This window comes from Cygnus atratus, chromosome 2 (assembly GCF_013377495.2).
Source record: "Cygnus atratus isolate AKBS03 ecotype Queensland, Australia chromosome 2, CAtr_DNAZoo_HiC_assembly, whole genome shotgun sequence".
In the NCBI taxonomy this organism is placed as follows: domain Eukaryota; kingdom Metazoa; phylum Chordata; class Aves; order Anseriformes; family Anatidae; genus Cygnus; species Cygnus atratus.
This window is the reverse complement of record NC_066363.1, coordinates 6,787,937-6,806,390: the sequence shown is the minus strand read 5'-3', so window position 1 is coordinate 6,806,390 and position 18,454 is coordinate 6,787,937. Positions and strand designations below refer to the sequence as shown.

At 41.4% G+C, this 18,454-nt stretch overlaps 1 protein-coding gene across 2 annotated transcripts; it reads right to left on the bottom strand.

The window, feature by feature from the left end:
* Nucleotides 1-1,677: 1,677 nt before the first annotated feature.
* On the bottom strand, nt 1,678-17,436 carry NUB1 (negative regulator of ubiquitin like proteins 1). Of its 2 annotated transcripts, XM_035554274.2 has the most exons (16): nt 17,225-17,433; nt 14,890-14,979; nt 14,281-14,398; nt 14,030-14,191; nt 11,959-12,017; nt 11,303-11,373; nt 10,272-10,454; nt 8,679-8,767; nt 7,186-7,292; nt 6,111-6,297; nt 5,649-5,756; nt 5,302-5,454; nt 4,259-4,405; nt 3,891-3,989; nt 2,928-3,120; nt 1,678-2,351 (listed from the first exon to the last, which is right to left on the bottom strand). In XM_035554274.2, the coding sequence occupies exons 3-16, from the start codon at nt 14,395-14,397 to the stop codon at nt 2,188-2,190; spliced, it is 1,839 nt and encodes a 612-aa protein (XP_035410167.1). In that variant the 5' UTR covers nt 14,398; nt 14,890-14,979; nt 17,225-17,433; the 3' UTR covers nt 1,678-2,187. The 2 variants fall into 2 exon arrangements, with proteins under 2 accessions (XP_035410167.1, XP_035410166.1); XM_035554273.2 differs by lacking the exon at nt 14,890-14,979 and having other exon boundaries at nt 17,225-17,436.
* Between the last annotated feature and the right edge of the window lie 1,018 nt (nt 17,437-18,454).

Here is an 18,454-nt window from a genome sequence, read left to right as displayed (position 1 = left end):
GGCCCTGTGGGAAACGTTTACGAGATGGTGGCTCTTGGTTGCTGGGGGTGCGGGCTTGGTATGCAGCTCAGTTTAGTTGTATGTTGCTTTTAAGTCTATGCTAAGTAGCAGGCCTTCAGCAGAGCTGGACAGAGCTGCACAGATGGCCTGGCACATAGGTTTTGTTCAAAACTTTGAACTGCAGGCATTTGGGGCAGACCGAGCAGCTGCACAGGGAGATCACAAATGGATTTAATAGATGTAGATCTCCTGGAGTGGAATTAATGAGTCAGTACCATTTCTGCCTGTTGCTAAAGATATCAGTGTCTTCAAGTACAGGTTCAAAATTAACTACATCTTTTAGCCAATGCCTCCCGCCCGGGTTAAAACTGCACGCACAGTTACTTGGGGGCAGTGCTGGCAGAATTACATCACTAAGGAATGGCTTCTCTGGCAGACACTGCGTGTTGTGATGCTAATTTTAAATTCCTCAAGGACAAACGTGCACTTCTTGAGCTGTCATTGCCACTTTGCTATGTAAGCCACTTCAAAGAAGAGAAACGAGCCCTGTGCAGCCAAACACTGCCTTCAGTGCATGCCTATGGGCTAGCATAAGGCAATGCCGTCATGCCAGGAGGTTTGTGAACCTTTTAGCTGAAGGAAAGCAAAAATTCATGCTTTCCCACCTATTTCTTGTCAAAACTACATGCTTTTTCTATTGACTTTTTTTTCCCCCATTTTGTTGTATATTTTTTTTTTGCTCAATATCAGTCAGTGGTTCTGCAGTGCTCTCCTCTAGAGAAATGGGATTTAACAGTTGCTGTTTTTTTTCCTCAGAAGTTTGTATTACTGGCTTCAGAAACACTTCAACCTATGAGGACCAGATACAAAACTACCCCATTTTTGTAGCATTTGTCTTGATGCATAAGTGTGAAGTAAACACAAATAGTTCCTTTACGGTATAGTCACTCCCTGCTTTTTGCTGCCTTTGGCTAAAGTAGCCAGGAAAAAAAAAAAGTCCACTACTGAGACCTATCAAATCCATAGCTGGAATGGTGCTATCGTGTTGCAGGCTGTGGCTCTACTTACAGCACTGTGTTCACCCTAGCACAACTGCAAGCCCTCATTTCCCCATCGGTAAATGCTGGGTAAGAATCAACTGGCACCACATAAAAGGTTCTTGGTTTTTTGGACCTACCTCTACGCAAAGATCCTGGCTAGTTTCTGCGTTCCCACCAGCTTCAGCGCCTCTGCCTGGAGCAGGTAGGACATGAGCTCCCTCTACCGCGAGACTGAAGCTACTGAAAGTAAATAAAACATTTTTTAAGAGCTAACGCACAGCGAACTTGCCTTCCATGCGGAGAGGAGTGCTTCCAGAGCAGAAACCTGGATGCTATAAAAGGCACTCAAACCCAAGTACGTCTCCACAACGTTGAGAACCCATTTAGCTGGGTACAACCACTGCGATAGTGGCTGAGCTGGGTTTTGTTCAACAGCCAGTTAAAGAAACTGGTCTGCATGAAATGAAACAGTTCAATCAATCTGAGGTATGTCAGGTACCTGCAAGAGGAGGGGCAGCTGCTTGGGAAAACTGGTTACTTAGGTACAAACTGAAATACCTCCCCTAGACACACGCAGAGCTTACAGAAGGGTTCCTGCAGCTTTTTAAGAGCAAAGAACACAAGACTGACGGAAAGCTGAAGCAGCATATAGTTATCTTTATTGCCTGTGTAACACCTGCATGAAGTGACAAGCAAGATGCAGTATAAATCCATGCACGGATACATAAATGACTCTTAGAAATCTTTCAGAAGAAAAGAACGGTTTGTAAATAGATACCTCTACAGCCTCATCAGCTAGGTTTCTCATTTACAAACAATTTTTAAAGCTGGTATTTTAAAATGGCATAGAAATGCTTATTTACCTGTATTCTAAGTGAATCAACTTATTTCACAATAAAAATATAGTTAAGTTCTATTAAATTTTCTTCTGAAAATAAACGCTTCTATTTTTCTGCTATGACAATAAATTACAACGTATCACAAATGTAGGCTTTAAGCAGATTTATAAATACGCAGGAATTAAGTGTTTCACCTACAGTTTAACTGAATTCAAGGCATTTAGTAAGAGATAAGCTGAAGATGCGTTTATAATCCAAACTCAATTTGTCAGGGGAAGAGCATGTAACTGAAGTAGAGGTAATGAGATTTAATGCTGTGGTACTTGTATATAGGATAAGTATTCATGAATGATCTGTTCTTCCTCCTCCAGTGTTAAATCCAGATAATCCTCTTCGTGTTCAGGAATATCCTCTAGGATTTCATTGACTGCATCGGTCTCCATGTCTTCGTCTGTCGGTGAACTAGAAGAACCTTCAATTAAAAAAGAAAAACAAAACCCAGAAAACAGCAGTGATTTCATTGCTGGAAGAAGTTTATACTTTCCCCCTTTCGCCACCACCACTGCCCTTCGAGAACCAGTTACCGTAAAACCACCTTTTGTTTCAAATTGCTCTACCAAAGCTGTTACAGGATGGCAAATTGTCCTACTATGTAAGGCTGTAGGAAAGCCCTTAGATGTACAACGGGGATCCCTAGAGCTCTGACAGCTCATGGGGGAGAGAGAATGTGCAATGCTCCTCCCTGGTAAGCGGCGAGTATCAGTTACAGCTGTATCACAGTATGGGATATGCGGTCAAATCGGCTACTGTACAGCACAAATTTGGAATAAAACTTCTTAGCAATCAGAAATCAGGTATTAGCAAGCCAAAAATCATCACCTACAATGGTGTAGGTCCAGGAAGAATGACAGTCTTAACTTACTGCTCGCTCTCTGAAAAGGTACAGGCAGGGAGAGGCTGGTTTGGTTTTAATCCTAATTGGTGTGATGAGTACAGGTAGGTGGGAGTTCTTAGCGTTAGGTCCCTTGCGGCACGCAGGAATTCTTACCTGCAGACTCTGTGGGCGAGTCTTTAGATGAAGCAGATTCTTCTGATGGACTGGACCCTTCAGAAGACAGCTGCAACGAGGCAGGCAGAACTCCCCCATAGTGAGCAAGGGTCTGGGAAGCTAAGTGGATGTTGCCTTTAAAGACCTTTAAAGCTTGCTTTGCCGACTCGTGGCTGAAACCCATGTACATCAGCTACAGGAGGGAGGGAGGGAAAAAAAATAAAAATCAGTACATATGGAGAAATCCAAGCTCATTCAGCATCAGTGACTGACAGGAATCTGACTGTGCGTCTGACAGTCACTCCTCTCGCACAGAGGAAAGCGTTGCATACCAGGAATTCCAGGACACTGACTCTGGCTTACTGGAACAGTTAACAACAGGGCAGTGACCTATTAAAGGAATGGGGATGTTGAGCAGAATCAAGAGCCTCTTGTTTAACATCAGACCAACTCTTCGTCTGTTTTCAAAAGGAAACTTCAAAGCACTCCAGCACATTCACATTCCTGGAATGCTATTTACTTTTTCTATGCAGTATAGTTTTCCTGCCTGTCTGACACTAATTGCAGAGCCACACAAACTATCGTGGAGCTTTTCAGATGGCCTGTGGTGAGAAAGGCACATGCCAACTCTTTCCCTTGTGCACTATAATATGCTTAAAGACTTGAATACATTTCTCATCTGCTGTCCTTTTAGGGTTAGAGCATTCGAGTGCACACACTTCCCTTCGCATTTGTGCACAACAGCTTGGTGTGAGGGGCAGGAAGTAAACAGGAATTACGATTCAGCTGGAGCGCGAGTTCACTGCGAGGGGCGGATGTGAGACAATGGAAGCGTGACAGCTCACGAGGGACACGGGACAAAGAATATTTGTACAGCTTCGCCTAAGGAAGATCTGGTGGGGCTGAAGGCATAATTCATAAACATGACTACCAGCTCCCGAGAAAGAAAAAGGTCTGACTTACTTGATCAATACTTTCTTGGGAAACTTGAAACTGGTCCATGGCCACGGGATCATCGTCATCATCATTTTCCAACAATAATTCTGGATTGTCCAGAATAAACTACAGTAAAACAGAGAGCGGTCAGAATAGAGCAATGCAGTCATATTAGTCCTCAATATGGATGTTTGTTTAGCCCTACGGTTGATACAAGCAAAACCTCAGCCATCTTTGATGTTTGATTCACTGGGTCAGGAAGAAGTTCAGTCATTACAGTTCAAAAAAGGGTTGCTCTGAGCTAACCAATACAGAAGGCAGAATATCTGCTAAGCAATTCCCCCCCCAGATGTATTTGCTTTGGTACAGAAGCACTGCTCCTGAAAACCACTTACCTTAAAGGCTTGATCCAGGTTTCCTTGTGCATGATGAAGAGCTACTTGAGCAGCTCTCTCTGAATAGCCCATACTTTTCAAGGTGTTTATGTCTTCTAGTCGCTGCCTTCTTTTAGCTCTCTCCTCCCTCCTTATCTGTGCTTTTTCCTGCAAGAACACAGCATTACAAAGCTAACTGTGCATGGCAATACTTCAGCCTCCCTCTGGTGCATATGGTTTCTTGGATTTACTTGTGTTTGAATTTCTTGAGGAAAAAGGATTTCTTGTTTTAAATATAGATTTTGCTGCCAGACACTCATCCCTAAATAAAGTTGTATTCCCATGAGCAAGCACTGTGGCTGTACTTCTGCTCTGAAGTCTCAGCAGATCAGATTCTTATGCTATCACAGCTATTATAGGCCCTGTGTGGTAAGTGATAAACCAGTTTGGCAGATGGGCCCGTAGACAAGACTTGCCAAGGACATACAGTCAGAACTGGGCACGTGGCCAGCAAGTTCTCTTCGCCGTTTGACTTTTCTATCCACATTTCAGTGTCTGAAGTCCAGAAGTGCCACCTTGACTTACCAAAAGTAAGTTCAGGTGCTTCAAATCCAGGCAACACCCTCAGCCTCTTTCACGCCAACACAGAACAGCCTCCTCCCCTCATGGATCTTGTAAGCCCAAAGCAATACAGCGCAGCCTCACGGTCTCCCTAACAGCACTTGAGTGTGCAGCCTCCTGCCTTCCATGCCAGGAGTGATAACTTTGACCATGGTGGCTTTCTTTGCATACAGGGCAAGAGCTGAGTAGCAAACACTGGGACAAACCCTTCCGATGTACCTCTGTAGCATATCCACAGGTCTTTGGCTCTCTCATCCCATGTGTTTTGGGATAGAGGTTCTCTTGTTTTGTTAAGTTTTGGTTTCAAACTTGTGGCAGCAGATGTCAAGCTGTTAGTTACAGTAACGGCGCCAAAGCAGAATAATCAAAGTCCTTAATTTAGCACCACGGTGCATTAATCACGCAAGACACGACACCCCAACAGATACAGTCCTGCACCATACCTCTCTCCTGTTGGTGATGAGATTGGCAGCATGCTCCACATTCCCATGGCACGCTCGCAGGGCAAGGCGAGCTTCCTGTTCGGAGAATCCCAGGAGCGACAGGCGATAGACTTTTTCAGGATCTATGTACAGCTCTTCATATAAACGAGATGCCTGTATGTAAAGAGAACAAAGTGGTGTTACCAACACTGTTGCTAACACACAAATGGAAAAAAAAGTTTCTCCCCATTTTTCTGAGCAAGCAAACAACAGGTAGGTGCAACACAGAACCCAAATACAGGAGCATTTTTCCTTGAATATGGTTCCTAGTGTAAACAACCTGAAAGTTTTCCCTAATTGTGTCTTACCTTCTGAATGTACTCAGCAGCCTCCTTTTCTCTGCCGCTGTGATAGTGTCCTATCCCCTGAAGAAGGTAAAGCCGTAGAAATAAAACCTTCTCACGACCATAGCTTCCCTAAAGAATTGTTAAACAAAGGGAGGAAGAAGGGGAAACATAAATAAGAACGTGAATCCATTACCAATAGAACACTATACAAAGAAAACGTAGTCTCTAATATACAGCACTTAGTATGCAGAGAAAGCATCACGTCTAGAACAGGGACGTCTGTGCATTTAAGCACATGTTTGCTGTGATCTTGTTGTCAGGTCCAACACTTTCACCATGCTGGCAGTGACACAACTAGATAACCAGCTAACGAAGCATGAGAAAACATTAAACTTCTACAAGAAGGCCTTGTAATATTTGAGCAATAACTGAATATATGTAGAAAAAACCAAAGCCATCTGAATTAAATCAAAACCATCGTACTTTGATATCAATCAGCCTTTCGTGGTTCTCCCCATAGCACCTCTGGAAGCATCTATGGGCTGTGGTCAGCTTTTTCTCGGCATCATCCAGGCAGTCCAGCTGCTCCAGGCGGAAGTAGCACCACACGATATCCAGCTGCAGCACTGCATAATTATCGACGGTGTTCAGCAGCTCTGTGCTACACTCACTGGAAAACAAAAATTTAGTTTTTGGGGGGTGGGGGAAAGCAAAGGGGTGGTTGTTTGCTTTTTCCACACTTTTTTTTAATACTAATGAAGCAACATGCTAGAAGTATGTATACTCACATATTTGAGGAAGCACGTGCTTCTTATTCGAGGCAAACTGTCACCAATGGAACTTTAATAAAACATCGATCTCCCAACACATTCACTAATACACAGGACATGAACGACAACACTACACCTCGAAGAATTAATTGTGACTGTCGTAATTTTGTTATTATTCAAGATAGCATCTCTTTAAATGCAGGATGGAATTAAACCCCATGTAACCTTTAAGAGGACAGAGATCAACCATCTTCCTCAGTGCAAGTGATCACGCTGGGTTCTGTGCCAGTCTCCTTGCGTGCCCGCACAGATGAGAAGCAGATGGGGACAATGATACTTTTGGTGTTCTCAAAAGAGCAACTTCAGGTTCTGACTGCTGACAGCAAAATAGTTTCCTGCAGAAACCCTGACGTGCTTACTGACCTCTGCTATCTGCTCCACCCTTTGCAGGAAATTATTCCCTCACAGGAGCAATTGCAAAAGAGTAGCTGTATCTGCTTGTCCAGCAACAGCAATTTATAGCCCAGTACATGAATATTGATGGTTTGTTTATGTTATATGAAAGACTAAATTGCCCAGTGGCAGTATCTGTTCCAGCTGTTCTCCATGAAGCCACCTGTCACCAAAAGTCAGAGCCTTTGTCTGCTATTTCCCATCTGCAAAGGGGGAGTGAAGTAACCCTGGGCAAAACAGGCCCCGAATTACAGGCACAGGCAGACCTAACGGTGTTCCTGTATTTGGTTGAGAGTACAGGAAAGCCAGGTATAAGGACTCAAAAAGGTTCTTACCAGAAGTGTTTATCAGCATCCAACAAATATGGCAGTGCTATTTCATATTCTTTCTTCTTCATTAACGCTCTGCCCTTCTCATGATAGCCCATTGCCAGCACGAGTGCCTGAAAACATGAAGTGCCTATGAAAAACATATTGAGACATTTCTGCACTCCCCTCAGCTCACTTTTATAACTGAAAAGTGGTATCTAGGTAATCCAATAGTGCCCTTGTTCTTTCTAAAAAAGTACCATTCTATCAGTTCAGTAAGAGCAACACTATTTCAACGTTGCTTCATACTTTCCTCCCAGCTACTAATATTAAGGTATCGTCTAATTAAAAGCAACGAATGCTACTGACAACACATGAGATGCTGTACCAAATTTAAGACCGAAACCCTAGATAGCTTTTTATCAGTCATTATTGAAAATCTAAGTACTTTGTAGGTCCTACGCTTCCTACCAGTATCAAATTTGTTTCGCTTAGTTATTAACACTACCTTGTAAACTTTAATGATTCACCTCCTGCAAAACCTCAGAATTGAAAATTAAACCTTGAACGTGGCAGGAAAACACTCTAGTTCCTGCAGTATGACAAATGGAAATACAAATAATATTTCTTGACAGAAACAATCTGCAATAGTTCTTCTCACCCATGTTCAATAGTGATGAAAGCTTGTGTGATTGCACATTTGATGCTTCAACTCTTAGTGCGAGTTACTACTTTCAGCACTTCATCACGACAATATGCATTGTGGGAATGGGCAGTTATTTTTTCCAATCATCCAGAAACTCAAGATGAGCCAGAAAACTGATGCTAGAGCTGCAATTAACACATGTTGGGGCCTACTCGTTTATCTCCCCATTTTTTTTTTTTTACTGGGCATAATTCAAAGCATTTTGTAGAGAATTTTCTATTTATCTTCATCAAATCCAAAAATCTGAAAAGACAGTGTCTACCACCACTCTTTTGCTTCAGCAGCCAACATCAGGTGTGTCACTCGTACTACAATTCAATGCACGCACCCAGCCAAAGATTTTCAGCTGAGAATGTTGGCCTTGAACGTGAACAGATTTAAATCTGAGAGAGGTCACAGTGCAAAAGATCTCAAAACTATTTTTGAAGAGTCCGATTTTGTGAGACTCAGCAAGTTTCCAACTGAAACCGACTGAGCCTAAAGAACAAGTTATTTTCATGTGATTCTAGGGCAACTCAAATTAAAAACAGGTGGTATGATATAACAAAGTTACAGCTCATCTTAAAACACAAAACTAAGGCAAGATTACATCAATTATATCAGCAATTAGGGGTCTGTCTTGAGATGACTCAAGTATTCCCAGTTATAGAGTTCTACTTTTATTTCAAAATTATTTCTATTAAGCATACATCTACTGGACCCAGTGTACAATCCCCCAAAAGCCTGAGTGTATTTCAATCTCACATTTAACATACTTCACTGATTAAGCTTTACAAAGCTATTTTATTACCTTTGTAAGGTAATTTTTACTTACTTTTTTAGCTTGAGGAGGAATCTCGATTGACCTCCCAGTCTGATTAGCTATATCTAGATATGGAGTAGTATCTGGATCTAAGTACTCCTCTGAAACATACAAAAAAGCAGTCTTAGTTTTAAGTACCACCTACCAACAAAATAACATTGCTGTCATAAGATTATGCCATTAAGTGCATGGTTAAACAAAAAGCAAGTAAAACCAAAAAATCTGAATTACATATGAAGGCTTGCTTTGGACAGACCTACCACCAATGGCCTCGACCAGCCAGGCACAAGAAACTTTTAGGGCCTCTTACTTAGTGAGCTATCATCATCCAGAAATTTAGACCCAACTTAATTTACATGAATTGTAAAGATTTTTTTGCAGAAGACAAAAACACCTACATTTTATATGACACCTGAAATCCTTTATCAAATAAAGTCTACATAATACAAGAAAACCCTCAGAACAGTTGATAAAAAAAAAAACAGCTCAGTGTTTTCCATTCCCTATATATTTAATGTTTATGACGAAACTATCAATTTTGTTCTCACCTACATTTGATTTAAAATGAAAAGATGTTTTTCTTATAAACAAAAGACAATTAAGAGGAGTTTGCTGAGATTAAAACCTTACAAAAGGTTTGTTAAATCTTTTTTTAAATTTCACATAGCTTCGCAGAGAGACTTGAGCCTTGAGACTTGAGTATGAAACCGTTATGGACTCCATGCCACACTCTGGCATTATGCTATAACTGACAGTGGTAAATATCTTTAAAATGCCCTATACAGGATCCAAGGGTTGGGATCTAAACTACCCCTTAAGTCAATACAAGGAATCACTTTTTTAACTTGTTCAAAATACGACATTATAGTAAGAAATGGGCTGTCACTGACTGTTAAAAGCAGCTTTGTTCACGTATATTTTTTTGCGTTTGGCAGGAATTCGTTACATACTCAATTTCAATTTCTTGTTTGTGGATTTTTCAAAACAATAAAGTAGCAAAATGATTTAAACTCACCATCTAGCAGTGCAATTCATGGACACACTTAACAGTAATAATTTTTCAAAATGAGGTTAAATTGACTATATCCCTTTAACTTAATCCACGGTTGCTAGCAATCAGGATCAAACACAATGAGAAAAGAACAGCCACATTACAGATCAGAATGACAAGTGAGCTGTTCTGCACAATGAAACCATGGTTACGCACAGTCGTATCTGAGGTAAACTACAAAAAAAGTGTGTAATGACTTATAATACATTATTCCACTGTCCTTATGTGTACAATAAATTTAAAGCCTGTTCTCAGCGTTGTCAGTCCCCTAACTGTCAAGTGCCAATTAAATAATAATTGATTCATTTTATATCCCTCTCAAAGTGCCAAATATTTTCTAGCATTCCAGTTTTATAGGAGTTAGAGTAGAAGAGGAAGTTTTAATCAACTTAAAAGTCAGTTTTAGAGTTGTCAGAAAACTACAACAGTGTAAGCTGAAGTCTGGCCATGGTAGAGGTACTCTTCTAAACTGAAAGGCCACTGAGAGGACAGGTTTTGATCTTCGAGAGTTAACAAGTGCCTAGCTCTCCACCTCCAAACCAATTCTCCCTCACCTCTCTCTGCTAGAATCTCCAAACCCTTCTTAGTTCTTTGCATCTTGTCACTTATGTCCTTTTCTTTCTTGCGTTGAAGTTCTTCTTCCCGAACCTTTCTTTTAGTTTCCTCATCGCTCTGTTCCAGTTGAAGTACCATCACTTTCGCGTTGTGTGTTACGCCTTGATCTTCAAGAGTTCTTCCTGCAAAATAAAGCATGATGAATGAAATACAAATACTGGATTTACAAAGAGAGACCATTTTATGTTGTACTGCCACTGGAAAATAAAAAGCAACCTAAACAGCCCCTTGCCTTACTTGCACTGTACTGGAGAACTACAGTAATTACTAGACCCAAGTGCTCAGTCAAAACCACTGACAACTACTGACCTCTTCAGCAGGAATTCAGAAACCAGAAGCAGACGGGCATTTTAAAAATGCTTTTAAAATGACTGGTATGTTTCTTTGTTTGCTTTTTTCCAAAGCGTTCAAGAAATATGAGTGTTTCTATTTCAGTTAGTTGATCTCCAGGAAAAAAAAGTGGAATAATGTGAGTTTAAATGTGTCCAGAATCATACACCACAACAGTACCAGGACAGATGAAGTGGGAATCGAAGCCAAGTTCTTATTATCAAGTTTATGGCTTTAACTACATCTGACCTCTTCCAAGGGAACTAAATATGCTTAGGGAATCAATAAAAAGAAAGTAGCTGAAGTTGAACATGTGTAAGACATTACAAAAAGTTTTTGAATGTGCTGTTATACAATATGGATTTTGGAGAAGTTTATGGTTCCTCTTAAACATACTTTGGGCGTTTCAACACTTAATAAATGATGAAAATCTACTTTCTGAAGGGATTCATATAATTACTCTAATTCTTCCTGAGGTTTTTGATCATTATGATTTCTTACATTTCCTGTAGAGCAAAACCTGACAAATATAACTGCTATTCCTTGGGGATTTTAGAAATTAATAAAATTGCAAGAAACTTTGCTTCTGAGAAGCAATAAAATGGAAAACACAGAAGTATACTCAACTAGAGATACATACCCAGGTCAAGCTGCTTCTTATTTATGATTATTTTGATAGCATTTTCTTTTAATGCATGTTCCTGTGCTATCCTGTGAAATAAATCATTGCACCCATTAATATAAAATTGTAAGGATAAACAATATTTCTATTAGAATAGTGACAAAACTTGAAAATGAATATGTTCATAACTGGTTTAACCTTTTGCTACAAAAGGCTGCTAAAAATAAAAATAACGTCAGAGAGCTTTCTAAATCACTTAGGGAAAAGATGGGATACAAAATGGGAGAAGCAAACCAGGCAGAAAAGAATCTGATTTTAGTATGGTTAAACATACAGAAGGGAGAGAAGCTGATGGTTACTGTTCAAAAAACCTGTTACAGATTTGGAGCATTGATCAGTGGTGCCTTCCCAGGTACTTGTTGGTGATTTATAGAGGAGAGTCTCCTTCCACAGTTGTAAATTTCCTTTTCTTTTTTTTTTTTTTGTATCTGTTAAACAACGGCTTTTTACATGAAGAACTGCCCTACAGGGTCGCTGGACATCCTATTCAGACATACTCAATGCTAAGAAAATGCTCAAGACAACGCAATAAATAGCACACCATTTGTATTTTTTTAGTACTGCATGACAGTATGCTACTTCAGAAGAGAAGAACCAAAGGTGATTACACTTACTGTGATCTGAGCTCCTTGCCTGTGATGAACAGGCTAGTTTCCAGTGGGATTTTTCTGCTCTGTAGTAATTATATTGGGTGAGGTAAGGAGGAGGGAAGGAAAAGAGCATGATATCAAGATACTTTGGACATTTTCGTAATCAACTGTTTTACAACAACTACAATTTCTTCCTCAAATAATAATCATGTTAACAGGGTTATGGCTTGGCATACATATTAGTAATTTCTGGGCAGGGAGTCTTGCACTTGCTATGCAGTGCTAAAAATAAGCATTACAACGGCAGAAGATGGGGAATTAGATAAATCCAAATTCAGAACCAAACAATTTAAACTGACTAATTTAATTATGCACTTCCAATCTGAACTCTGCTTTGTAATTATGCCACTCACCTGTGACTGGCTAAGTTATGATTAATTCCTTATTAGTGTGTCTGGCCCCAGATTAGATAAACTGGAATTTTAAATGAATTAATTCCCTTATGCCCAGTAGCATTGAAAAGAGGAATTATGAAACTATTTGTTTGCTTTAACTGCATGGCAATCACTTAACACCCTCTACCCTTTTGACCATCACGTCCCCTAGTAATTAATTTTCACTACAGGAGAGAGAACAATTATGACTGTGCTGTGTTTTTTAAATTATTCAGTAACAACAACAACAAAAAAAATCCTTCTGAAGCAGATGTTATCATCGTCTTCAGTAGAAAATACTGCCCTTTTCCAGAGTGACCATCACTTCTGTTGCTAATGACTACAATCTTTAAGTGTCCCTAAGTAGGGGAGTTCTCTTTTACTGTTATCAGAGTGGATGAAGATATAGAGCACTGGGGAAGATGCTGCTCCCACAGAGCAGGATCAAAACTGGGAACTGCCTGGAGATCGCAGTTGTGCTTGCCAGAGACTGGCTTTGTCTGCCCTGCTAAAAACCCTAACCAAAGGCCTGTTCTCTGTCCCGTGACCAACTTGTGATTCCTCTCAGCTTTCAAAGCCGAGCAGCTGTGTCCAAACTGATGGAAATCAGTCCCCGGCCCACATCAGCCCTTACACTGCACCTGGTCATGGCTTGGCAGAATACCAGGTGGCCTGGGCAAAACTGCATCAGAGATGATGCTAACAATCCACAGGATGTCTGACTGTGGAACAGCAGCCAGCTGGCCCCGTGGGGGCTGAGCTGACTAGGGTAGACGTAGCCACGGAATCCAGCAGGGTGACTAGCGTGACACCGACTTAGTCGGATTCACTTCATTATTCTGGTGTGTGCTATGCATGAACTAAAGGCTGAAGCCTGGATTTAAAGGGGCAAGTCTTAGTGCTGTTCTAACTATGTCAAGCTTTTTGGTCCTGACTTAGAATAGATGCGTACCATCATAACAGAAAACCACCCCTCTCGTTTCCAAGTTCAAACACCGGATGTACCTTAAAGTAGGTATAGTTAGCTGCCTGGGCTGGAGGAGTTACACGAGGATGATGTAAAGTCACTGTAAGAACCCTGCCAAATGCCACGGTTAAAAGCCAAAGGAGTTCTTTTCGATATCATCATCCACACACAGCCTAAGATGACACTGCATTCAAGTTGCTTATTGCACTTAAAGTTTTCTTTTTTTTAAATTAAAGCTGTCATTCAAACAATGATAGTGGTAATAAAGTGATATTCATATGCTAATGCAACTTTAGGTATTTCACAACAGAAAAAAATAAATCTGCTCTTTACTGCTAATGTGAGTGGTTAAGTCAGAAGGAATCAAATTGAACTAGACAGACACTTAAATCTAATGTACTTTTCTTAATTGAAAGATCATTCCTCATTAAATCCTAAAGGGAAGACAATTAGTAATTTCTCAATATTATATTCTATTATATTCCTTTGCCGTGCTATTTCTGTGTATCTGGGAAACTAAAATATACCCACAGAACTTCTCCCCAACGTATTTTTTATACCTCAACACAGAACTCTTATGCAAATCACCCCAAAAAGTTGAGGAAGCGAGAACATTTGAATTCGATGCAAAACTTGAACTCAAAAGGCTGTAGAATAAAGGTACTTATCCCAACTTTTCTGCAATGGCACTTACTTTTCTACGAGGCAGATATATATCAAGTCTTGCAATCCCAGTCACTTTAAAATTTTCATTTCCTGCTCCACGCTCAATTGCTTTACATCGTATTTCTTCAAGCATATTCTCTGCATCATTCTCATTGATATTCAGCTTGGATGAATATTTCTGTGCAAGCTCCTAAGAAAACAGCAAGAAAAAAACTGGCAAAATACTCCAGTAATACGACACGAAAAGCACGTGACACCAACTCAAGACAGAATATTTACCTTCATCTCTTCACCAGCTTCCTTATTCTCATTTGTGTATGGTGGTTTCCATAGCTGAATTTTGTCTTCTCGTAAGCAACTTGTCAGTTTTGCTATTAAATACTTCTTTTGTGCCATTCTTTTAAAACAAAAGCATTGTTGGAAGGAAAAAGAAAGGAAAATAATCAGTCTTTTCATATAGCTTTCCTGCATTAAGATATTGTGGTTTTTCATTGAGTTTAAACAATACTGCAGAACTCTGTAAAAACAAAGAAACAAAAAACAACAACACAGAAACAACAAAAGCAAACAAACAACCCCCTTGAGTATAAAATGAATCCTATGCATTTTGGTGATGAGGGGAATCTGAAAACCACACTATTATCAAAAACCCTGGAAAGAGCGTGAAAGCTGGACCGAGACAGAGCTAATTCAGGAGCCCCCTGCTTTGGATTTGGTATTTGGAAATACCTTGGTATTTCAAGTGAAATTAAATCTCTTCCTAACCTCTCACGTAAAATGGAATGACAGAATTTGCTGATTCATCAGACCCTGTGATACAATTCTTCTGCCCTGCCACGGAAAGGGCTGCTCATTCCAATCCCCTTTTAAAACATGTATTTGCTGTACCTCTGCCTTTTTGCTTCTTCTTGCTTCTTCTGCTTCCTTGCTTCAATAGCCTTTCTAGACCAGCGGTGGTTGAACGTGAATTATTACTCTCTTTGGCAAGACAGAAAGGAGCTATCATGAAGGAACATCTCAGTACCACAAGCCTCGCCATGAGAATACCGTAAGGTAAAGTTCTCATCCCTCCAGCAAAGTGAGATCTGCTACAGCGATGAGAGAGATCTTTGTCTCCCCAGTCTCAATCGTTTGACAAGAAAGCACGTTTAACAGTATCATTAAATGGTACTGTAAAATTCTGGTATCATAACAATGACATAGCAGGGCATCACTTGTCACAGTCCAAGAGATGCTCTTCCCACTCCCGCTGCAAAGTTAGAAAAGGCACACTGAGCACAAGCAACATAAAGAACAGAGGCTGAGATTAGAGGTGATGTGTACTGTAAATCTGCACCAGGCAATAAAGTTCCCATCACTGGGGAGAAGATGGTTGCGGCTGAACAGAGCAGTTCCCTGTCTCCCAGGTAATAGTTTAGGCTGAATTCATCACCAGAGGTTATTCAGCTGAGAGGAAGCAGTAACCTCTGTGAGGGCATCAGCGTGTCCCTGAAAACAAAGCAAAACAAACAAAAACCACAACAAGAAACAGGGAAGGCAGAGAGAGGGCAAGGAAAGCCAGACGCAGTGATCTCGACAGAAAAAAAAATCGATTTGGATATTAAAGCATGGAACACTTGGCTTTTGGACATTTGGAATCCTATGCAAGACATCTTTTAATTTATATAGAAAGGCACTTAAAGCGTTGGCATTTATGCACTGAGACTGGCATCAACTCTGATTAAATGGTTTCATTTTCTTATTCTTGTTTATCAGCACAGAGCTCTCAGGAAGGAGGAGACAGAATAGGGGAATCAGATGCTACTACCCATTTGCACAGAGACTGTTCCTTGCTCAAGACATGTTTTCTGAAAACAAAAACAAACAAAAACAAACAAACAAACAAAATAGGCAAAAATCCAACAGCTCCTAAATTCACTTGTCAACCTTATCTCAGCCCCAGCTTTAGCCAGCTACAAAGAATCTTTGAATGCTACAAAGACAAGAGTCTCTTCCAGAGAAGAGCCAGAGTGGCTAACTGCACAAGTTTAACAACCCTTCTGTTTTGTTTCCTATAATTTGAATGGTGTCTGGTCAAACCAGGTGAGGCAACCCGGCTTTTTCTTGCTGAGATGTTGTTATTATCTTACAGCCAAGGCAAAATACAGCATTTACAAGCAGAATGCAACAAACACATTCCATTTTCCAAAGATTGTCTTAAAGTCAATCTGACAGAGCTGTTCTCCTTTTCCAAAATACATCTCATAATTCCCATTAATAACTTTAAACACTGATTTTGCATATTTAGGGTACGCTGAAGAAGCACCTCATACCTGTAAGTCTACTTAACATACACCTGAGAAACAAAAAGGTATCCACAGCTTTGGGGCATCCAGACAAAGTCTGGAGTTGTAATGCATAAATAAAGCTACAAATTGTACACTCATCTTTTTATGAATATGATATTTTATAGTTTTGTACATTTGTGATTCCTTACTCATCTATTAAGCCAGAAAACAAACACTGGAGTCTCCAATTAAACTTACCCTTTCCCATCCTGCATAAAAAAAGATACGTTTTCCCTTCACAAAGATAAATCTATCACTCTATATGCAAAATATCTACTGTTTATCGTAAATTAATATTTCAATGTAACTAAATTGCAAGAGAATCTCTAACAAAGCCTTTGTGACTTACTTTGCCACCAGCCAGCAAAACAAGTGTGCCTGAAATGCTTTCACTTTCGGTAAGGGTTTAAAGGGACTTTCTCAAAACCGCTTTGGTGAACCATCGGAGGGGATTTCCCCAGGGCTATGGAGTGCACGGGGGGGTTTTGGTAGCTTGGGGGTTATCCTCTGAGGCCAGCTGGCCTCATAGGTGACACAAACGAAAATAAAAATAGAAATAAGGGTGAAAAAAGAAAATTTTAAGGGAAGGGACAGAAGATTCTCAGCGCAGTTATAAATGATAAATATCGCAGCAGCTATAAATAACATTATAGAGGTTATAATAAAAAGATATGGCTTAAATAGAGGCAAGCAGAGCTCCCTGGAGCATCTGCTTGGTACCCCCGCGGCTCAAGGGAGGCTGCAGAGCCTCAAGCAGCACCACGGGCAAAAACACGAAGCACTTTCGGAACCCCAAACGCCTGTCACTACCACCCCCAGCCTCCCCCTGTCACGACACCACGGCGACAGCCCCCACCCGAAAACCTCCCCGCATCCTAAAAAGGGGGGGCACCCACCTGAGCCTCCACGGCGGAGGCCGGGCCTCGGGGCCCAGCAGGTCCCTGAGGGGCTCAGGGGGGCTCTCGGGGGAGCTGCTCGGCTGCCCCTCAGCCCCCCCTCGGGGGCTCCGGGGGACGGCGGCCGCCTCCTCAGCCTCACGGAGGTGGCAGAGGCCGCTGGAGGCCGGTTGCCTCCGCCAGGCCGGAAGGAGCCCGGGGAGAAGGGCGCGCGTCACGTGGTTGAAGCCGAGCCCCGGCCGCCATCTTAGCGCTTTGCCCTTAGTTGGGAGGGGATGTTGGTGTTTGCCCTCTGGTGTGTTTTAGCCGTGTTAGGTCTGCTTGTCCCCTTCGAAAGAAGTATGGCTACACGAGTCTGGCCTTCCAGGGGATAACTAGGCTCTTTCAGCTGCAGCCCTTCTGCTCTTGAGGCAAAAGGGACAGCAGTTTGCATTAGCTCTGAGAGGGAGCTTGTCCCCAAAGGTGGAGAGATGCTGGGGAAGAGCAGAGGGGTGGTTCTTCCCTGCTGCTGTGTCTAGGGTGAACTTTTCTCTTTGAGCCTGAGTTTCTCCTGTGGTGATGGAGAACAGATTTGTGCTTGTTGTGGGGGTGTTAAACTGGATTCAGAGACTTGAGTGGAGAAATACATTGTGTGTCATGGTCCGTGTGCATGTGTTGTACCTCCTGCTCCAGTCCCTGTAATGCCCCATTGCTGGGAACAGGCTGTGAGGCCAGGTGGGCTGTCTGGTGTTACACTTGTACCAGAGACTCCTAAAAGTTTGCAGCTCACAGAAACACAGAATATCCCGAGTTGGAAGGAACCCACAAGGATTATCGACTCCAACTCCTGGCTCCACACAGATCTACCCAAAATCAGAATAAAGCTTGCTCCTGGAACCCTTTTGGTGCCTGTAAAAGATGTCATTATTTTTGGTGTAACCCATTAAAAGAATACTTTAACTTGTGGATTAATTCTTTCCTGTGCCCAGTTGTCCCAGCAGCTAAGGGTTTTTCTTCTAACTGCTCTGATACATGAGTGAAAGCACTGTCCAAGAGTATCACTTATTCCAGAATACATGGCCCTGCAGGTCAGTCCTTATGTAAAACGTATTCCTTACCCAGTCACAGGGACTAGGTGGGGGTGCTGCATACTGAAGCTTAGAAAATGGGAACTTCACAGGTATCGTGGTTTGTGAACACGACTCTGAACTAGAATTTCAGGATTCCAGGCTCCCCCATGTGCATAAATCA